This window comes from Notothenia rossii (genome assembly GCF_949606895.1).
Source record: "Notothenia rossii genome assembly, chromosome: 11".
Taxonomy (NCBI): Eukaryota; Metazoa; Chordata; class Actinopteri; order Perciformes; family Nototheniidae; genus Notothenia; species Notothenia rossii.
This window is the reverse complement of record NC_136910.1, coordinates 43245216-43267451: the sequence shown is the minus strand read 5'-3', so window position 1 is coordinate 43267451 and position 22236 is coordinate 43245216. Positions and strand designations below refer to the sequence as shown.

At 38.5% G+C, this 22236-nt stretch overlaps 1 protein-coding gene across 1 annotated transcript; it reads left to right on the top strand.

Moving 5' to 3' along the window:
• Positions 1–6072: 6072 nt before the first annotated feature.
• Positions 6073–20542, top strand: tbx5a (T-box transcription factor 5a; the record flags this gene model as incomplete). Its single annotated transcript, XM_079659167.1, has 8 exons — positions 6073–6216; positions 6702–6796; positions 8094–8213; positions 9142–9289; positions 14679–14831; positions 17644–17735; positions 19168–19400; positions 19950–20542. 8 exons carry the CDS (start codon positions 6073–6075, stop codon positions 20540–20542), a joined length of 1578 nt encoding a protein of 525 aa, XP_079515293.1.
• Positions 20543–22236: the final 1694 nt, after the last annotated feature.

Below are 22236 nucleotides of genomic sequence, written 5' to 3'. Positions count from 1 at the left end.
GGAGTTTAAACTCTCCATCTTTATGTTGAGAGGCTGAAAGACAGGGGAGGATGGTGGCTCCTCACCAACAAGTGGCCCCTCCATCAGTGTACATCTCTTTCTAGTCATTGCAATAACCTCACATGCCATTTGTCTACTTATCCTTCTCAATTGTTGTGCTGTTTGCAGTTTGGATATATTTTAGATCAAGGGGTTGGACTTCAAAGGTGCAGTCCAGAAATTAGCTCCTACTCTCATTTTACATTTGTCTCTTCATTTGACACTGGAATGTTTGCTGAATATACAAACAGCTGAGAGCCAAGTTTGCATAAGCAACAGAACCAGTATCCACACAAGAACGACTCACAATATTCCTTTGTTTATGTTTTAGAAATTGTTCTAACCCAATCCATGGTGGGGTTTGATCTATTATGTAGGCTGCAAATGAACATATATTGCAGGCAGGAATGAATATTACATCTTTTGAATCAAGATACTTCAAATTCATACTTATTCTGTCAAATTAGACAGCTCCTTAGTGGCACCTGGAAAAGATCTAGCCTAAAAAATGCAATCTCCTGCAGCTTTTGTTTTCCTTTTCTCCTTCTTTCCTCCTCTCTGGCTCCTGAGAGCCACACAGCGGATGGGTTTTCAGCCTCAAAGCTCCCAGCTGCTCTCTGCTGTGCAGCATCTGGGCAGACTCGCCTCCCTGATCCAGGAGCCCAGGCTGCCCGGTGGTTAGCCACACCAACGCTTTCACCTGCCTGTGTGCTGAAGTCTCACCAGACTTTTAAGCGGCTCTAAACAAGCGGTAACATCAGACCACACACTCAATAGTAGTGGACAGCCAGGAGGTAGGGAGTATATTTAAAGTGTGTGTGTTTCAGTGTGTGTGTATGTGTGCATGTTGAATTTCTACACACTCTAACAGGATAACATTTACAAGAAAGCTGCTCTTCCCTCTGTTTTCTTGTAATCCTGCATTTAGCTTTTCTTTTTTTTAAATCTTTTTCCACCATCTTAACATATCACTATGTGTTCTGTTACCTTTTCATTTGCACCTGGATGGGTGGGATTGTCTAGTTTTTCAAGAGGAACATTTATGCCACACAGTGTGATTTTAAGATGTGACTTTAATGGGCTTTAGACACTGTTTGCATCCAGTGGTTTGATTTGTAATGCCGCTGATTTACAGTCTGCAGCGAGAGCAGCGGTGAGACTTTTTATGCCACTGGTCAGCACACTGCAGCTTATTGACTTCTGTGGTTCATGCATTGCATGTCTTCCAGGCTACTTTTAGATTTTATGTTTATGGGAAAATACTAATTATCCAGCATGGTCACGCAACATGTTGGGAGTTTTTAAAAAATGTTTAGAAGTGAAGACCGGTTTGATGTACTTTATAGTGTACATAAACATGTTTTCTGAGAAGCTAACTATATTCTATCATAGGAGAGATTTTATTCAGTTTATTGTGCATCCACATAAGCGGGTATCTTCTTTCTTGATTTATTGTTTTTGAAAAAACTTTAAGTTATTTACACCTATTGTTTGTCTCTTTCTGAACTTTTGCTGCAACAAACATCTGGCACTACTACTTGAGCATGCATACAAGGGACATATTTGTTGACACAACTGCCATTTCACTTTTTAAGCTTAGTGATTTTTCTTTTTTTTCAAAATCTGTGAGGGCTGCAAATGTAAAAAATGTTGTTTCCTTTTTAAATAAAGAAGAGGATAATGTAACGTATGATATGTATGCAGTTTATTTTTAAATCGTATATCTCGCTTTAATTAGTATTTTCCATATGATCTTTCCATACTTCATAGCTTGGTTTTTGTTTTGTTTTTTATTTTACTTTAAAGTGTAATTGTAATGTACACGTAGGGCTACTGTACAAGGCACTTACTAAACTTTTAATCACATAGAAGTACTTTTACATTGTTCCTGCTTTTTTTTAATCCAGCTCAATTACTGCGTAAATTTATTCGGGGATAATCAAGGATTTTCCTGTCCTTTTAAAACGAATACTACGCAGCTAATTTAATTCCCAGCCCTCAAAGTTGGAATACATTTACCTGGTTGCACAGTTTATTTTAATTCAGTTTTAAATGTGCCTTTTCTTTACGAACGTTTTCATGCCGTGCCTGGTGATTGATCCACGTAACTGGGCATAGCAGCTGAACTTTAACCCAGCCTAAACAAGGCCGATTTATTTCAGATCGCTTATATAAATGAAAATAATTGTTTTTCTTTTGTAAATGGTGTCAAAGGAGGATCTAACTCAGTGCGCTATATACCTTCATAAAATAAACTATTTAAGTGTATCTTTTTATTTTTAGTACAATTTTATTATAGTTTTTATATTTCTAAACATTTTATACAATTGTCACAATAAAATATTGATTCAATATACTTGCATATTGATAGAAATGTTTGTTTAAAAAAAAAAGACAAATCGTGTCCATTCGGTGACACGTTGCTCTGGCAAAAAGTGTCTCCTTGCTCGCGTTTAAATTACGACATATTTGCCCATTACTTTTAGTTTCAATTATTTTTCTTTATTTCATTTGTGTGACACACCATCAAAGCGTCTCTTGTTGCAGACTGCCAGTTAATTATAGTAAGATGCTTTCATGCAGCACCTCTACATCCACGTCATCTGTTTGTGAAGGTTGTCTATGCCTATTTAAAATGATCAAACGTTGGATTAGGGTTTTTTAAAATGATGTTTTGTATTGTTGTTGGTTTTTAGCCCTCTTGTTCTTGAGACTTAAATCACTTTCCACGTGGTATTGTCCTCTTTAATTGTTAGTTTCATTAATAAAGTCTCTTCCTTTTTTTATGAAAATAAACTATATTTTGTGTTTCAAATTACGCTTGACCTAAAGTAGGTTAGAGCCTACGACAGCAGCAATATTAGGGCGTTAACTGATAGTTGAAAATCAATTTGGATTCATCTTTACCAGCTGACACTATCTGGGTGAAGGTTTAAACTTTATTACATTGAACATAATACGTCATATTTTCTTAACTCTTGACACATTAGCCTACTATCTCATTGTACTTATATTGACACAAAATGCATGTCCTTGATGTGACTCATATTTGTTGATGGTTATCCTGTTTTTTCAGTTTTTAATCTCTGATTTTCTAACAAACATGAGGTGTTTGTTGGTTATCATGCAAAAACGCTGCAATACATCATAGCTATAACCAATAATCACACGTGATCAAGGATCTGGGGCCTATATTTCAGTCATTTTTAAACTCTGAAAATGAAATTAGTGCAACATAGGAGTGCTCTGTTATCCAATTTCTGCGAAGCCTTCATTATTTGTGTTGATACAGTAATGGAGAGGCATGCCATTCGGAAGTCCTTCAGAGCTCGTGTGCAGGCAGCTGTGCGTGGGTGTGTGTAAAAGAAAGGAACGTTTCCTTATACCTTACAAACTCAGCAAAATATTAAGAAACTTTGTACAATTTAACGTGACAATGATTTCGTATTCAAAGCTTGGTTTAGCTTTCAGCACCTTAATGTCTGTCCAACATTTGCAATAGTCTAAAACATTTTCAAAGAGAGTTGTGCTGATCTTCAAATTTGACAAGCTTTAGCAAGTATTTAGCATGTGTTTTAAAACGTTCTTTTGCTACCTGGAATAATTATTTCGGACACAATTTAAAAAACATAATACAAAAAAGTTATTTGAGCGTAATTTAACCGATTTTCTCCACCTGCTTTTAAGACCATGCTCATTAATGCTAAATATTTATCATGTCTACCCAAGAAGTATTAGTATTGACAGTTTGCTAAAGGACAAACATCCGACTCATGCTGTATCTGTATCACACCGGAGGATGGGGACAATTGGCTATGTGCGAGTGCGTGATGAGATAACAGCCAGAAATACAAATGAGACTTTTATGCGCACACTACAAAAAATGTCAATTTCAGCAAGTCGTATGTTGTTACACTGCTTTTGACTTTTTCTTTAGTAAAATATGCTTGTTATAGTCTTTTGTTTGCAATAAATGGAAAACCTCACCCTGAGCATATTAAAACTCCATCCACTAAAATGACTCAAGAACAGCAGTGATAAAAACGAAATGTAGGAAGGTAAAGTCTGATACCCTTTTCTACTCGTTTGCTTTGTATATCTTTGCGACTCACATAAAGTAAGCTATATGTGTCTGCTGGTCTAGCAGGCCCTTTCAACGCAAACATACTCTATACGTTTTGTTGAGACATCTCGGAATCTGAAGTCCTGTGCAACGGTCGGCGGTATGCAGACCAAACCTGTGTGAAGCCACAGGCCTAATCCCTGACAGGCCTTTCTGTGAACCTAAATATATCCAATTGCCTTCTATTTGCGTCTTTTTAGCCTAATACGTGCAATATGTGCTGTGCCTTGTCGTGTGCAGGGTAATTGCATAAGCTTCATTCATAAAATTCAGACACAAACTGATGGGGCAAGCGGTCCGTTAATTGTTAATGGCCCGGACACTCATATAACTGCAGGCTAAAACACAAATGGTCTGTCTATTAATATATTGTAATCATAACTTTCACTATCAGCATGTTGATCTGAAATGTCTGATGATGCATCTATTAAACTATGATGATGCATAATAAATTGATTTCTGCCCTGAGGTTATGACTAAAGAAGAAGAGGTTGTGCGTAATGGCGCACGAAGGAGCAAATATCAAATGGAATCCTACCATCAGACAGGGATTATGGAAAGCTTCAGGAGAGAAACTGGGGTGATGGTCTGGAAGGAATTATTAGTTGGTGTATAAACCAATGCTTATCCTGCACAGACGGCTCCATCACCCCCAAACCCCCCCTCCCCCCCCCTGATCTACGTCGCGGACTCTGCTTCCGCTTCGCACGGTTGGTCATTGATGCACAGTGGCGGGTTGGAGAGGGAGCGCGCGCAAGAGAGAGAGCGAAACGTAGAATTGACCAGGCAGAGACTGAGAAAGAGGAGGGGAGAAGGAGGAGACGGACCTGCTCCTCTGGGACTCGGATACAGTTTACTGCTATAGGTGCTATCACTGGACTCAACTCACAAAACGGTCTTCAGCTGTAAAATGCAAGATTAGGCACCGAGCAGCGCCTTGTAGCTGTCAGCGAACATCTCCACGGTCACGGCTCCGCTTGTTGGATTTACAGTGAGAGGGGTAAAAAGAAGGATTCATGGAGATTCCGTGTAGCTTAATCGAGCAAAACGGTTGGATTATCTGATTTGGGACGGGGCATTGAACATTTTAAAAACGAACACGGTGTTTCTCTGTTTGGCCATCGTCGTATCCAACTCTAGCCAACGACGTGTTTTTGTTTTTAGGTAAGATCCCGCTCCTGTTCGACTACGTGTATTCATTGCTGGTGTAATTCGCCGTAGTACAGGCTACTCTATGTTGGAGTAATTGCTGCCCTCTGCAGAGATTACACCGTGTGGGTTAGAGGATTGCTTTTTTGGCAGGTTTCATCTTGTTCTGGACATCACCATGTCTCGATGTAACAATAACGCTGATGTCTTTGTCTGGGGAACATGTATAGGAAATAAGGGTTCCTTAAAGAGAGGGGCGGGGGGCTGCTTCAATGTGCAAAGTGAATCTCCTAAAAAAAAAAGTGAAATAAATTAGCAATAACACTTTTAGTGTAAGGAATATTTTTTTCTCAAATAATATATTGCCATGTTAATTTCCAATTCAAATGGCCTATGTATGATATTGTCATGAGTCACTAAAGCTACAGCTTATTTAATATAGTTGTAATATCATGAATTACTTTGCTTAGAACGTTCAGTTTAAGAACAAATTGTTTAACGTTATGTTTGGAATGGTATCTTTTATTACTGTAAGTCGTTTTAGATTTCAAATGCTGTTGCATGTATAGCAAACATAACTTCCAAGAATAAGAATAACTTTGTGTTTCCATAAAGAGACAAAATAAAGCTTATATGTGTGTGTGTCTGTATGCATTAACTTATTTAAATCACTCTTACAAGGTTAATAGGTAGATCCACTCTCACACTGACACCTCTGCTTGGGTCTTACAGCTGGGACAGTAGTTTTCGGAGTTCCGGTCATGGCGGACCAAGAGGAGACTTTTCCCATTCAAAGCTCTCCGGGTGGCTCGGATTCGAGAGAATTACGGACTGAAAATAAATCCGAGAAACCGAACGGAACCTCAAGCAAATCCCCGTCTTCACAGACAACTTACATTCAGCAGGTCAGTTTCACTCAGTCTGCAGGCCTCACTGTCACTGATTAAAAATAAAGGTTTAAACTTAATTGTGTGAACAAGTAGCCAACCATATTGTCGTTTTGGGAGTAAAAATACAGACGAATAGTTACTTAAAATGTCTACTAATGGAATGGAGTAAGTCAATTAATCAAGTTAGTATATCATATTTAGTGTTTGTTACAGAAGTGGACTCAATGCCCTGCTCGGATAACACATCTTAACTTACCCAATTGGTCAATGTTTGAGTTTAAATACAGTTGTCTTCTTTATGTGTCTTGATTATGTAGGTTTTGACTTGAATCTAACATATGATCAGCTATAAAAATGTGATTTTAACAACAGGCTATTTGACCAACTCTGAAGGCCTCAAACCCATGTTTGGCACCTCTGCGTAAACATTGAACTAGTTTTATAACAGCAATCCTGTGCGCACTTTTGGCAATTGCCAATACTATAATTTATTTTTGAAGGGAATGGAAGGAATAAAAGTCTACCTGCACGAGAGGGAACTCTGGGTGAAGTTTGACGAAGTGGGGACGGAGATGATTATCACCAAAGCCGGAAGGTAAGAGGACAATATGACAAATATGTATCATTATTTTTGACAGGATGCCACTTTTCAAAACAAAAGGAATATTGACTGGATGTCTATTTGTTGATAAGGCTTACTGTATTTGTATTTTATATTAACTCTATATAGGCCTAGGATTAAAATGTAGGCCCGTCTGGATTTGTCTGCATGGGGATTTGAAAAATAATAATGAGGAACCAAAGAGAAAACAAAGAGCATCTGGTGGATGCTTTAGCTCACTGTAACATCAGCGCATAGCCTGCATTTTAGTCTGGGTGGCCCTATTGGTCCAATCAGTCTGGAGAGCAGAAAGACAAAACTGTCCTAGAATGCTTAGTCTGCGCCTGTTTTGCTGAGACATTTTTTTAGTGGAATTAACATATTTTATCAGCATGGGTCTTGTCTTATCCAATGACAATTGTTGTGTGTGTAATTGTACGCAGACACTACGCGTGACAACACTGTTGCTGCAACATGTTGTACAGGGACAACATGTATCCCGCTGTCAGCTCCACAGTTGCCATCAGACTAACATCCAGTCAAAATATCGCTCATCTGCGGAGTGTGATCCTGCATTTATGCATGAGTGTCAAAGTGGCCGCTGGCTCTCATGTAGGGTATGCCTATTATAATTTAAATGATGAATATGTATAGTTTAACATGGCTACATTTCATTGTGCTCTCCAGAACGCATTTGTTTTCACACAGCTGCACAAAGTCTCCATTATATTCCCGTCAGTCATGTCTCTCCTGTTTTTTGGCGTGAAGTGATATTGCACAGCAGCTTCTCATTCGCCCGCAGCCCTTCCCTTCGGCTCATGAGACTGCTCAGCCTAACTCACATTATGTGTTTTTTTAATATGACAGCTACCAAATATCCGAATGATTTACTAAATGGATCTTGCAAAAGAAAAAAATTCTGGCCCACAGGGAAAAACGTTTTATAACGCGCAGGTTTTTCTCTGAACCAATGCCCTGCTTTGAAAAAAAATGGTGACCTTTCCCAAACCAAATCAAGGCATTTATTTGACATTTTAAACCTTCCTGCATGGGCTGGTTGTACATTTTAATTTAGTTTGCACTTTGGAATAATGAAACACACTTCATATGCTTTATTCTGAAAAAAGAAACACAATTTGCTTTCGTTCTCAGTTTGTAATGTAGACTTCTGCCCGCCAAACATTTTTTTAATGGCTACTGAAGAGGGGGAAAAAATGTGCCTGAATGTTACTTTCATTTCCTGCTTTGACATAAATACCATAGCGACACAAACATTTTTTTTTTCCTTTAGGCGAATGTTCCCCAGCTTCAAAGTGAAGGTCGCGGGATTAAACCCCAAAACTAAATATATACTCCTGATGGATGTTGTTCCTGCGGACGACCATCGATACAAATTCGCCGACAATAAATGGTATGTAAAGTATAACACGAAATATTGTAATAACAAACGTTTCTTATATGAGTCGTGCACGGCATTTCACAATAATGGGGGTTGTTGTTTTGGGGAGTTAATTCCAACAGGAACTTTTGTATGGTTTTCCTGATGGATGAGGATCGGAAGTGAACATATTAATTCCCTGAGAATTATGAACTGTTTTTTTTCTAATACTTGCCAAGAAAAAAAATTCTGCAGGGAGAAAAAGTTTCTCGAGGTACTTTTTAATGATGTTGATGACTTTTCCTACCAGCCCTTATGCACTGCAAGGCTGTATTTCACTGTGGGGCATAACAATGCTATTTGTTTAGTGTCATGTCAATCTCTCTAACCTTGGTCAGGAATGCCTTGTTTGGGTCCGTGCCTCTCAATGAGAGGATACTTAAAGAGGATAATCACATGCCAATACTGCCGATAATGACCTGTTCAACGCATGTCCTGGAACTAATTCTTCTCTTGATCTAACGATGTTGGAAAACAATGTCTACTAGCTCTAATCTGACCTCTGACCATACAAAACCAACTTCCCCAAGTATTTGGACATTATATAATTATACGTTGATCTATTTAAGTTGAAGGAGCCTTAATGAAAAGTGTTGAGGTAAACTACCTGACGCTTAAAGCAAGTGCGTAAATATATTGGATGTGCGTAAATGTCCTTATCCCTTATGGGTTAGCAGCATTGTCCTACTGATGTGTCCTTTTTTAAATCGTTTTATGTAATATTTGCTTTGAAATGCATTCAATTCAGATGTCATTTTGCAAAACTGTTAACGTTTGGACAGTGAAATCATGGGTTAAATGATGTGAAAGGGTGTCTAATTTACATGTTAAACTTAACGCATAGCTGATAGATGGCATATGGTTGTCAGCTTGATGTGTAACGGTGTATGTGGCTGTTCAGGTCTGTGACCGGGAAGGCAGAGCCCGCGATGCCCGGCAGGCTCTACGTCCACCCAGACTCTCCCGCCACGGGCGCGCACTGGATGAGGCAGCTCGTGTCCTTCCAGAAGCTGAAGCTGACCAACAACCACCTGGACCCGTTCGGACACGTAGGTGCCTAGGCCTATCATATATATTATTTAACCACATGTCTCTGAATGCTAATGGTGGCGTTTTTCCGTCCATTATATTTATGTTCCACTTGGTGTGTAAAGTGGCACTTCAGCAAGGAGGATTTTGACTGGAAGTTGTACATTTTGTATTCATTTTTACAACAAAAGTGCTGCTTTCCACAGCTGAGATTTGAAGGATGACTACTGTTCACCTTTAATTTTAAAACTTTTAAAAATCCCCCAAATATGGCAAAATCAGACTCACAGAGCTAAATCTGGAAAAATATTTTATGGAGCGCAATTTGAGACTATTTCATAGTAATTACAACTTTTTAATTGATTGTATAGTTATTCTAATTATGTTTTGTATTAATGTGATTATTACTAAGTGTTTTACATTTTTAAACTTAGTTTTTATGTTTAGTTTTTGGGTTTTATGCTAACTTCCCCCCTCCAACCTGCTTGTAAAAACAGTGATTTGCATGATTAGGCACCATAAAGGCTGAATGTTGTCTGTTAAATTCACATTAACATTTTAACAGACCGAGATGTCAGTCACACCTCCACTTCTCCAGACAGCAGCAGCCTCCTATAAACTCACTGAAGCTGTGAAGTTTGGGTTTACTTTTTACTTTCTCCTTTTCATTGCTTGCTCTCTCAAATGTTAACTGCCAAACCTCTACTCTAAAATGCTCTGTATTTGTAAAGCATGATCAAACCAAGCCGGTGGACAAAAGTTTACAATTTATTATGGTTTTGGATAGTTTTTAGTGTTTTTTACTATAAGGCTAAAGATTTTGGGTTTTTTTTTTATCTCAAAAACGGTTGAGTGACAGTAATAAATAAACTATTTATTTTTGCTAATTTCTTTTGACTGAAAACACCATTAAACCCAAAGTAAATGTATAAAAAAGACAATATTGATTAAGCTGCAAGAACATTTTTAAATGAAATATACCTTAGTTTAAAGAATAATAAAATGTGTTTTTCTATTGGAGAACAAGAAGTTACTTTAACCCACATAGACTTAAAAAAATGCATGAATACATGTCAATGTGAATCATACATTTAAATATAACACATATGTAAATAACTCACTATGCATTTCACTGGCCCTTATAATGAATTTATTGCAATATATATAGTCTGTGATTTTCAGAGAAAACTGCAATGTGTAATTCCCAACACAGAACATCTTTTTAATTTAAACTCTTTACTATTGTTGGTGGTAGATTAGAACATATTTGACTCCAGTGTCCTCTACTTTTCATTGCCAGGGTTTATTATAGCACCCCCATAGATGTAAGTTGTAGACCTCCTGGAAGTAGTGAGCTTACATAAGTAGAGGGGAGCAGCTGGGCCTATTTTTTAAGAAAAAGGAAAGGAGCAATTGCATCTCCACCCACCGGCTCTGCACTATAGGGATTGTATGGTACCCATTTCCTAACTTTAACTCCTCATTATTCTACACTCACTATCTGGCCTCAGGCTTCTGTGATTCTTGTCTTACCAAAAACAAGAACATCACTTACTTCATAAACATGTTGGCGTCAGGTTTTCATAAAATCCTAACTGAGGCCAAATTAGATGTCATGTTGTAGGAATGGAAAAGTACCACAATTAGCTCTCTGACTAATAGGCCCAAAGGAAAAACAATAATGAGGCTGGCATAGGTTACATCAATAGCTATGGTATTAAGTAGGAAGGTAAAAAGTATGTGGAAAAACACAAGAAATTGAATTAAAGTTTAGAAGTTATTGAAAGTCTTAATGTCAATCAGAGGTGTTTAACTGAGTACGGTTCAAAGCTTGAGTCAGCGAAAGGGGAAAAGATGCTTTTTTGTTACTTAACATAAATATGTCATTAAGAGGCAACATTAAAACATTTAGTCCTATTTAGTGATGTTTAATTTATTCCATCCATCACTCCTGAACGCAGATTGAGGTACTCAGTGAGATGGAAGTCTAAAATAAGACTGCATAAGTATTTCTCTACACACAAACCACTATCTATCCAAATGGCAACTACATTATAGTGGTTTCTGCCTTGCCAAAAGCCCAGCTGGTGAAATGAAACTGGAGCTCGGTAGGAATGTGAGCAGTGTTGTACATTTTGGGTTAAAGTGCATTTTTGATTGGTTGCAGTGGTTCCTGGCTCACCCTCTTTCGTGCTGGGAGACAGCACCCTGGGATTCATAAATGAAACTCTGGTGGCTGGCCAGAAATGTATCCTATCGGCTTGTTGGTCCAGCTGGTTGAAATAACTTGTGGATGATTTATAATTACTAGCAGTGGGACATGAGACCAGAAGATATCGCTGATATCTTTAAAATGAGTCTGAAACGCTTTCTCTTAAGACCAGGATTGGGCTGAAGGAGAGATGCTAGTGTGTCATTGTGCAGCTTTTAAAAGAATGGCTGGGTACACTGTTAATATGTTTTAATATATATTTTCACATTATATCAGACATTTTAATGAGACACATGGTGTATGGAAAGTAACTGAGCTTTTTCTACCTTAGTGTTAACATTAAGCCATTCTATACTTTTACAACATGATATTTCATCAAGACATTAACCTTTTTATGCAATACATTATTCATACAGCTCCAGTGTAGTTAAGCATTATGTAGTTGTTAAAATGAGCTTCCATCTGCAACATTAAGGTGCTGCTTACTGAATAATGAATTTACTTTAGTTATACATTTTATACAATCAAAAGCTGAAATGAGCCATTCTACATAAGCAGTACTTTTATTTGTAATACGTAACCTCATTTGCTGTTAATATTGCTGTACTGTCACTCAAGTCAAACTTTAAATGCAGCACTTTTGCTTGTAATTACTTATATTTGCATTGTAGTATCTTAAGAAATTTCCTAAACCACCGTACTACAGTGCTACTTTTTCTCCTCTAAGTGATTTCCTAAAAATAATTTGTTTTTGTCTCCGGACTCATTCCAAGCTGCAGTTTTCTTCTTTGATCTCTCTCTCAACTCCTGGAATATTTCTCAGTGTTATTCGTCTCCCCCCTCAATTTGCTCCTGCACTCGTCTCCTTGTCTTCCCACACATGTTTTGGCCAGGAGGGTGGAGTGTGAGGATTGCACTGTTTATATTTGAATGGCAGTGTGCGATGAGCAATAAATTATGGTGTACAAAGCCTGCTGATCCCGAGGCTCGGGGAAACTCTCTGATGTGGTGGGACTTGAAAGCAAAGGGCCACGGCTCGAGACCCAAAGTGATCCCTCACTATCATTAAATACTATCATCCAGGGGACTGGGGGGGGGGGGGGGGTACAGGGACCAAGGCAGGGCAGTGGCTGGGCCAGGGAGACGAGGCGTGCGATGGGGCCCAAGTGGGTGGTCCCCCCCAACCCCCCCTTACTAACATACATACTGGACTTTGGGAACCCACAATCAGTGGACCATGTTATATTCCATGGTTAAAAGTGTGTATTTAGATATTTCCATGCAACTTCTAATGTGTCTCAGTGGGAGACATTTTGTAGCTCCCAAATCTGTGCAGTGTGGCGAATGACATGTTTGCAAAGAAGGGATTGTTGTTGTGGCTTGTCCGACCCATGATTCATCTCTGCAGACCTCATGTAAGCCCTTAATGAATGCATGCATGGGAAAATATTTTGTTTAACCTTTGCATTGTGTTCAAATGGTTTGGAAAAGCTCTTAAAGTAAGTGTTCTTTCAAAAATCAAAACTGAGTGGTAGTGCTGCTTTATAGCTTGGACATGAGGATATTTGCATTATGACATGTCTTCACAACACAGGAACCAATATTATCCCCCACTTAAATTAGGAAATCAAAACAGAGCTACCACACACTTGGTTTTGGTTAAACTATTCTCCCTTCTGCTCAAGGTAGGCAGCCCTAAACCCCCTTTACTGCAAATAGTTATATTGATGGTAAATCTTGCAAATGCTGAGTTTCCACCTGCAAGTCATCCAATCTTCTTATGTAACCAAAGTGACAGCTGATAGGGTCACTAACTTCCATTAAATCATCTTGCATCCTAAAGGTGAATGGCAGGCAGTTGAAGCCCTTTTCTCTGTCCTTTGCAAAAAACTATTGCACCATGAAATGAGATCATGTTCAGCTGGACATTGATAATGCGTGACTGTTGTTTGTCTATAAGCCTACAGTTCACTTGGCTCTGAGAAAGGACTCGGGTTGTATCTGTTTAATACTATGGGATGCCCCCACAGGTACTGGAGGTCAGGGCAATCCCTTGTCTTTTCTCATGCTGGCAGTGAAAGGCAGGTACAAAAACAACCTTTAAGATAACAGATAAGAGGACTGCCTATGGGACAGAAAGGACGGGGGTAGATGGGTGCAAAGAAAAGAAGAGGAGTTAAGAGGAGGAGGAGAAAAAAAGCCCTTTTTTTCAATTTGTAAATGTAAGTAGATCTGATGATGATAATAAAATACATTACTTTTCCCTAAGGTCCATGACCGTCAAAACAATTAAACTTAAGATCCACGGCTGAGAGGGCCTCAAAAGAGAGGTTCAAGGCTCAAATTCAGATGTACGGCGTCTTAATGTCGCCAAGCTAGCCATGGGTAGCAGTCATCACTTAGCGTGAACTAGGTTGGTCAGATCAAGAGAGAGGACATGCTTATGTCGACCTATCACTCTCTTGGGAATGCTCCTTTTCTCCCAAAATGTTGTAATATGTTTAGAATAACTATAAACATACTGAGTTTGGAGTTACATTAGTGTGTGGGTGCACTGGTAGAAAGAGGTTCAGAAGAAAGGGCCATCTAAAGAAAATAAGATTGCATGGGGCCATTTTTTATTTGAAATATTTATGAAAGCAATAAAACGTTATTTACATTTCGTAGAGCACTACAAACATTTTTTGTCTGACCTTTTTAAATCAAAAGAAAGACAAGATGCAGGTTTGATTAAAAACCCTAATCTTAATCTGATCTGTTAGAAATCTGTGAAACCCCCCCCCCCCCCCCCTTAAAAATGATGCCAATAAAACTGCTCAAATTGGACATTTGATATACTAATCCAATATCCTTTACCTTTCATATTGGATGTGTTATAATAATTAATTGCAGAAACTGAAATGTATTGCAAAATGGAGAGCATTCTTGGACTATAGGCTTTATATTGGCAAATGTAGAAAACATAGCAACGTGAGCAATAATAACAGCTAACATCAAAGCAACACAATTGAGGTTTTGATGCATGCCAAAAAAGGGAGTTGGGGGCAAGTTTAAGGTTTTATTGGATGACAAACTCCTCCAAAACGTTACCCCTCAAGCAGCTCCAAACCCAATGTTAGACTATCTTCTGACATTTTGCTATTATGAAATGTAGTAGTCCTATCTAACGCTTGGCTGTACTTTTTTCTTTTTCTTAGATCATACTAAATTCGATGCATAAGTATCAGCCGAGGATCCACATAGTGAAGGCGGATGAAAATAACGGCTTTGGCTCCAAAAACACGGCCTTCTGCACTCACGTCTTCCCGGAGACAGCCTTCATCGCGGTGACGTCCTACCAGAACCATAAGGTGAGTCCTGCACGTGCTCATTTATATTCACTTTTACGTTTGTATTGAAGTCTTGACATTGTAAATAGCAACTTTAAAATCGAGCTCTATTTTATAACGCAATTTAATTTTAACAATGTTTTAAACATGGTAAACAACGCTGCAGAAATTCAAGTTAACGAGATATTGCGCGTTCAAAATTGTGCCACATGTCTTAATTCTTTAAAGAAAAAATATATAAATTACAAAATTTAAAAAATAACATTTCACATATGCAAGTAATTGAATCCTGCTTGTTTTTAGTTGAATCTGTCGGTAAACTGGATCTGCTGATAGCGGGAGAGAAAATGAAAGGCGCTGTTCAGACGTTAAAGTAAAGCCTTTTCACTGTCAGCTGAAAACCTCTGATATCACATAGAGTCATTGACAGACGAGAGAAAAGTTCAGATACCCGACTAGACGACGTCTGACCTCAAGAGACTTGTTCCAGGTTCCAGACCTGCAGCGCTTTGTAGAGCGAGACAAGCCGCAGATAAACCGGATAAACCCCAGTATACCCAGTATATATTATAAAACTCAATAACAAGAGGAACTGCAACAACCAATCATTATTATAATGATTATTAAAACTAAATTAAAGTATTTTAAGGTAATCCAAATAAATAATAATGCTTGTTTGCAAAACTTTTTCTGAACATTAAAATGTGAATTGGTTGTTTTTAGTCAGGATAATAAATCGCGTTCACAAACTTAATAACCAAATTACTAAATGATCTTTAGTTATTATCGATGTATTCTATTTCAAAATCACCCTTTGCACGTTTGTGGCAAATGCATGACGTTTACAAAAGAAAGTTTATTCTAAATAAACAGAAATGTTGATATTAAACGGATGAAAAAGATATGCTAAAATGTACACAACAGACAGTGCTGATGTATGAATTATAAGGAGAAAAAGTTTTCGTCAAAATACATTTGTATTGAATGATTAACTATATATAATTTATATAATATCAATTATGACATAATTTAGAATAGTTTCAAATATGTTTTCTTTATTTTTTCCGTTGAAGTTTTGTCCAGTTTACATTCCAGTAACATTAATTAAATACGTTAATAACTAATAGCATGAATTATAGCATTAACATTTATAATAAACATATTAATGTGACGCTATCATCGTTTGCATGGGTGTGTAAAAGCTGAACATATATCGTTGTGTTTGTATTATTTTTAATTTAAAGCAAATCAAAATGTAGTAATAACTAAATAAATGTTTGAGGCCAGACAACTGTTGTTCGTCTCTTTATTTACGACTTGAGGGGGAAAAAGCAGAAATAAAACTCAATATTTACTCTGCTGGATTTCGGCGTGGAAACATCTTGGGAATACAGATGTGCGTAAACAGCGTCTGTTTAACATCATTTACCATATAGGCCTATATGTTCTAGTTTGGGGAATATGGGAGAGAGGGGCGAAAGCTCGTAATGTCCCCGCAGCCAATCGCAGGTCTCCGCGCTTCTGGGAACAGGAAGCACAAATGACCGACATGCTGTAGAAGCCATTCATTATTTTCAAACATGTTATTGGGGGCTGAGATCGTAACCCCGGGCTAATTATTGGGGCTTTCCAGACCTACAGGAAAACAAGAATTTCTGATTTGCAAGCACTTTAATCAAACAGTCTAACATCTGCCGGAGCAATATGTGCTGCAGGCATGTGTCCAATTCACCTGTTAGAATCTCAGCTAATGAAAATCCTCAAAGTGTCTGGTTTCAAGTATTTCCTGTCACTTCTGTTTAAAAAAAAGAAGGTCCCAAATGGGTTTTCTGAAATATTTTTTCCTTGAGAATAAAAAGAGAAAAATGTGGAGCTAATAACTACATAGCTTATATTTACTTTAAATTCAATACATTTTTATTTTAAGTAAAGACATTCTATATGCTTAAATAGCCAAAAGCATCTGGAAATATGTTTGTATAGGCCTCCATTATTTTAATGAGCCTATTTTGGACAGTCTTGTAAAACTGTGCACTCTTTGAAGTTTGAATTTCACCCGATTGTCTTTGGTGACTACCAAAATATTTTTTAAAGAATTCATATTTTTTTGGTCTTTGATTATTTCCAGAACCAGAGTGTGTTTTTACAAAATCCATTTGTTTTCTCTTCAGTAAGCTGAACTCTGTATAACTTTGAAATGAGTAATTATTTGTCTTGTATTTCTTATTGGAATACCACAGAGGGAAAAAATGCTAAAGCACTCTAAACATTTTTTTTAGATCTCTATCTTTAAAAAGATGAAACAATATATAAATGCTCTGCCAGGCTGCATGCAATAACAAGAAGCTAGCAGAGTGTCTGTCACACGAGAGATTTTACAAGTTTTGGTGAGAGTGTCAGCCTGTGTGCAGACAAACCTCCAGTCTTGTCAGAAATCTGGAAGCACACAAGAGCTGCAAACTAGTTACCTGCCAGACACCAATCCTCACAAGAGGGATATCCCTAAAAGCATCTTAGGTTTCTTTAAATGTGATCTATTATTTTATTTTTTTTGGTTAACTTGGATGGATGCATCCAAAAACAGTTCAAAACTCGGCTCCACAGAAACATGTAATACTGTCATCATCAGCCTCAACTTAATGAAGAAATGTTGCAATTTTCTTCAATTAAAAAAAACATATTTATAGGTTAAAACATTTTCAAGAATGTGTGTGTTGGTTTTAATTTGGGCCCATATAATGTTTTTAAATACTTCATAATTGAAGTTACAAGAACACACATTGCTTTAATTAAATAATATGTTACTAATTAAATGTTTTTTTTGCTGTTTTAGATAACCCAGCTGAAGATAGAGAACAACCCGTTTGCAAAAGGCTTTCGTGGAAGTGATGACATGGAGCTGCACCGGTTGTCCAGGATGCAAAGGTAGCTATTGAAAAAAGTTGTACCTTTTTTATTGATTCTGGGCTCATGAAAACATTGAGCCAAACGTAATGATGTCAAATGAGAAGATAGATGTTGCTGGGATCACCGACATCCTCGTCACGCTGTCACTTTACAAGCCCCACTTTAAAGTTATCCTTCAATCACCCAAATGCAAGCTAGTTATGGCTGTTATTTTCAGTGAGTGTTATTTTCAGTGATGTAAGTGTAGTTCTTGACCCTCAGCCAGTTTTCATGCTCAAGATCTTTATGGCTGATCTGGCAGAACCTCTGACACACGAATGCAACATCTCCCTTCCACACAGCTCTTTCTACCAGGATGTGTGCATGTGTGTGTGTGTGTGTGTGTGTGTGTGTGTGTGTGTGTGTGTGTGTGTGTGTGTGTGTGTGTGTGTGTGTGTGTGTGTGTGTGTGTGTGTGTGTGTGTGTGTGTGTGTGTGTGTGTGTGTGTGTGTGTGTGTGTGTGTGTGTGTGTGTGTGTGTGTGTGTGTGTGTGTGTGTGTGCGTGTGTGTGTGTGTGTGTGTGTGTGTAAAACTGGTAGTCCAGCAGCCAAGGCAGTACTCGACCACATAGCTCTCTCTCTCTCTCTATTATTCAGTCCAGATGAGGGATGGAGCGTGCATGCAAAACACATTTTCAAAGGAGAATATCTGCTTTTGAACATCACGGTCCACGCACCAAACACCCCCTTTCTTTGGGCAGCTGATATACTTTTCTGTATTTAAATGTATAACTTGACATCAGAGACCATAGCAACAGAATAGAGTCCTTTTTGAATTAAGTGTTTCAGATTAATGTCATTTTTCTTGCTTTGGAGAATACCTGGACATAATCCTGTGCTTTTTAAGAAATGTCACACTTGAAAATATCAAACGAATATTAAGTAACTGGAAGTAGGTGCGTGTCATAATTTACTACAACATTTTGAGTGAAATGCATTTCACCTATCAAAACTTGCAAATGTGCAGAGCATGGGTGAGAGTCCAAACCACACCATCAATCAAAGCTGCCAGTGTCCTATCCTGCTGAGTACAGTAAACCATGCACGTCTGCTCTGAGTTACAATGTTGAAGGGAGAGCTTATTGCAAAACCTGGTCACTGTTTCAACTGAGAAGATTCCTGAAATCAAAGAGCCAATGTCGCACAATGATCTATTGACGGATCCTGTGGATTAATAGGAGTGAATACATGCTGGGGATTTTACTGGGAAGGGTTTCCCTGGAGGAGCCCTCTGTGTGTGTCCTAAATTGGTGTGATTCACAGATGGTGAATGTTGTTTGGCTTTGAGAGAAGATTACAATAAATCTAATTCATATTGTTTATTTTTTGTAAATACACTTTTGCAATGCTTTTGGGGTTCCACCCAACTAATAATTATATTGGTGTGTGTGTGTGTGTTTTTTTGCACTTAGTACCAAGGAGTATCCAGTAGTGCCTCGCAGTGCAGTGCGTCAGAGGGTGGGCTCCAGCCAGAGCCCGTTCAGCGGGGAAGTCCAGGGCCTGGCCACCCCGAGCACCCTGAGCTCCCAGTACTCCCAGTGTGAGAGCGGGGTGACGAGCACTTCGCAGGACCTGCTGCCTCAGTCAGGCTCCTACCCTCTGCCTCATGAGCACGGCCCGGAGTACCACTGCATCAAGAGGAAAGGTAGGAGACAGCAAAACACATCTAGTCTTTACTGCAGTCAGTATCTTTGTTAATTGATCTTAACAAGCTCTATTGCAGCTGTCTTTGCCCCTTGCAAGCTGCACCCTTTTTTTTATTGGGTAAAAACTCTGATGCGTAAAAGAAAAGTAGTTCTGTAAATTCAACCCATATCATCAGTGAGAAAGTAAGAGCATCTATATATAGATATTTTGTCATGTATAGATTATGGCCACTTTCCCACAGTTTTTCTACAAAGTTAAACAAAATGTGTATTTATTTATTTATTTTTTGTATGAAAGAATAAACATGCCTGATCTCAAACTTTGTATGTTAATAAACAAGTAAATGTTTATTTGAAATTGTTTATTTGCATAATGAGCCTTTCATGCGGATTAGGGGAAAGAGATTTTTTTGGTGCTAGTTGATGGAAATTTGAGATTGAGTTTGCACAATTCCAGAAATGTGTTTGACATGGATTGACCTCAGATTTGTAAAAGTAATGATAACTCTTGAGTAACACTATCCTTAACTCTGTAATTCTTCCTGCAGTGGAGGATGACTGCCACTCAGGTGAGCACAGCTATAAGAAGGCCTATCCGGAGAGCTCGTCCAGTGAGGAGGACCATTACTACCGTCCCGTTGGCTACCCCCAGGGCCTCGGCCTGGCAGGCGGGCCCTACCGCAGCGAGTCTAGCCAGCGGCAGGCCTGTATGTACGCCAGCGCCTCACAGGGGGCTGAGCCTGTTCCTAGTTTGGAGGACATCAGCTGCAACACGTGGGCCAGCGTTTCACCCTACGGGAGCTGCTCTGTCACCACCATGCAGCCAATGGACCGGCTGCCCTACCAGCACTTCTCCGCCCACTTCACCTCGGGGTCTCTGGTGTCCAGACTTGGCGGGGTAGGGGGCCACGCCTCTCCGCAGCTGGGCGATGGCCACCACCCTGCCATGTACCAGAGCTCCATGACCCACCAGACTCTGGGCCGCCAGTGCAGCCCTGGGGCTGGGATCCAGTCTCCAGCAGCGGGCCTACAGGGAAACGAGTACCTCTACACACACGGCATACCACGTACACTATCGCCACACCAGTACCACACTGTGCACAGTGTCAGCATCATGCCAGAGTGGAATGAGAACAGCTAAAAGAGCTTTTATACACACTTAGATATCAATATTACAAAGGAAAAGAAACTAAGAAGGACCAAAATAAGGCACGGTTTAGATGAAGGTATATTTATATTTTTAGAGGATTTGTTGCTGATCATCTTAATTAGATCAGTGTTGGTTCACTGACGACAATGGATATTGGTGAGATGGTGTTGAAGTAGGAAAGCAAGCATCTTATCACTTATGTTGTTGTGACAGAATCTGCACTTATGAGCAAATATCATGAACATGAACAAAGAGGAGCTGGACCAGAACATAACTGCTCAAGTGCAGAGAAAGTGAACACCGTGGGAATCAAACACTGATCAGAAGAATAAAACTGCGTCAGATGCAAAGCCAGAGGTCCCCGTTTCACGGTGTTCATTAGCTGTGTTGTTTCTTGGATGTAAAAGACTCTTGTTTTGTATTCATGTTCCAAAACTGTGTAAAAAAATAGAAAGAAGAAAAAAAAGGATATTTGTCTACTGCCACATTATCCAGAGTTCTCATTTTCTTTTAAGTTTTTGTATTTAACAAATAACTTTGTAGTTTAAAAAGGAATAAGCAGATGGGAGTTTTTGTTGTGGCTCTTTGTTGGGTTTGCTTGCTCTTAAATATGTCCTGTTGCTGGGACATTTACATGAACATCAAGAATTGGGCGTGAATGCCGTTATGAGATACATGACCATAAAAATCACAAGTAGGACAGCACTTCCATTAAATAGTTTATTCATGCTCAGACATTTTGTGCAGACACCCTTTCTTAATGTTTAAACTGGCCACAAGCAAGTTTATAACCAAGCACTAATTAGCTATACAAGATGAAGCACACCAATGTCACATTAAAGAATAGATCTGGATTTTTAACCTGGACCTTAGTTTTCCAGTTTTTGTCATCATATCCGCAACTAAATTAGCTATCTGACATCGTGATAAAAAATGTCTTTTCACATTGTAACGTGACCTGCCTAAAGCAACTCCTACTAACCTCCAAGTATATTACTAATACAATAACGCCCATTTAAAAAAAATGTTTTTGGTTGATTTGAGATTGATACGTACATATTACTTTTGGATGTGTACAAAAAAAATTTGAAACAGATATTGTCTTGTTCCTCCAAAATTGAAGGACATTTGACTTTAGACTCATCATATGTTCAGAAACACTAGATTAAAAGGTGTTTCTCTGCGTCTTCTGGATGGGAAACAAGGCAATTGGTTGCTATCGCAGTAGACTTTATAAGGTGGTAATGTGTCAGAGCTTTGGGTTTGTCACCTTGTTGTGGTGTTCTTCTGCCCTCAAGTGGCCAACAAATCATTAATGCAGCTTTAATTGTTGTAATTATTTGATCACCGCTACATAAAGATTAGCAATTGGAGTGTGGTTGCCATTAAGTTGAATGGAAATGTCTTTCAGTTTGGGTCAAGATGTTTTTTACTGCCACATCCTCTGTTTCAGCTGCCGAACATCATATCAGTTTTTTTTAGAGCTTTTGGTTACTTTCCATTATAGTATAGCGAGAATTTATTGAAATGGGGAACATCTAACATAAGTAATAATTCGTAGAGTACAGGCTTATGACATTGTGTCATCAAAAGTAATATGGAAAAATTACACTACTGGTATTTTCTTACAGCCATTGTTCGAATCTACAAAAAAATGATTGCACTCAACAAATAGTCAACAAAAA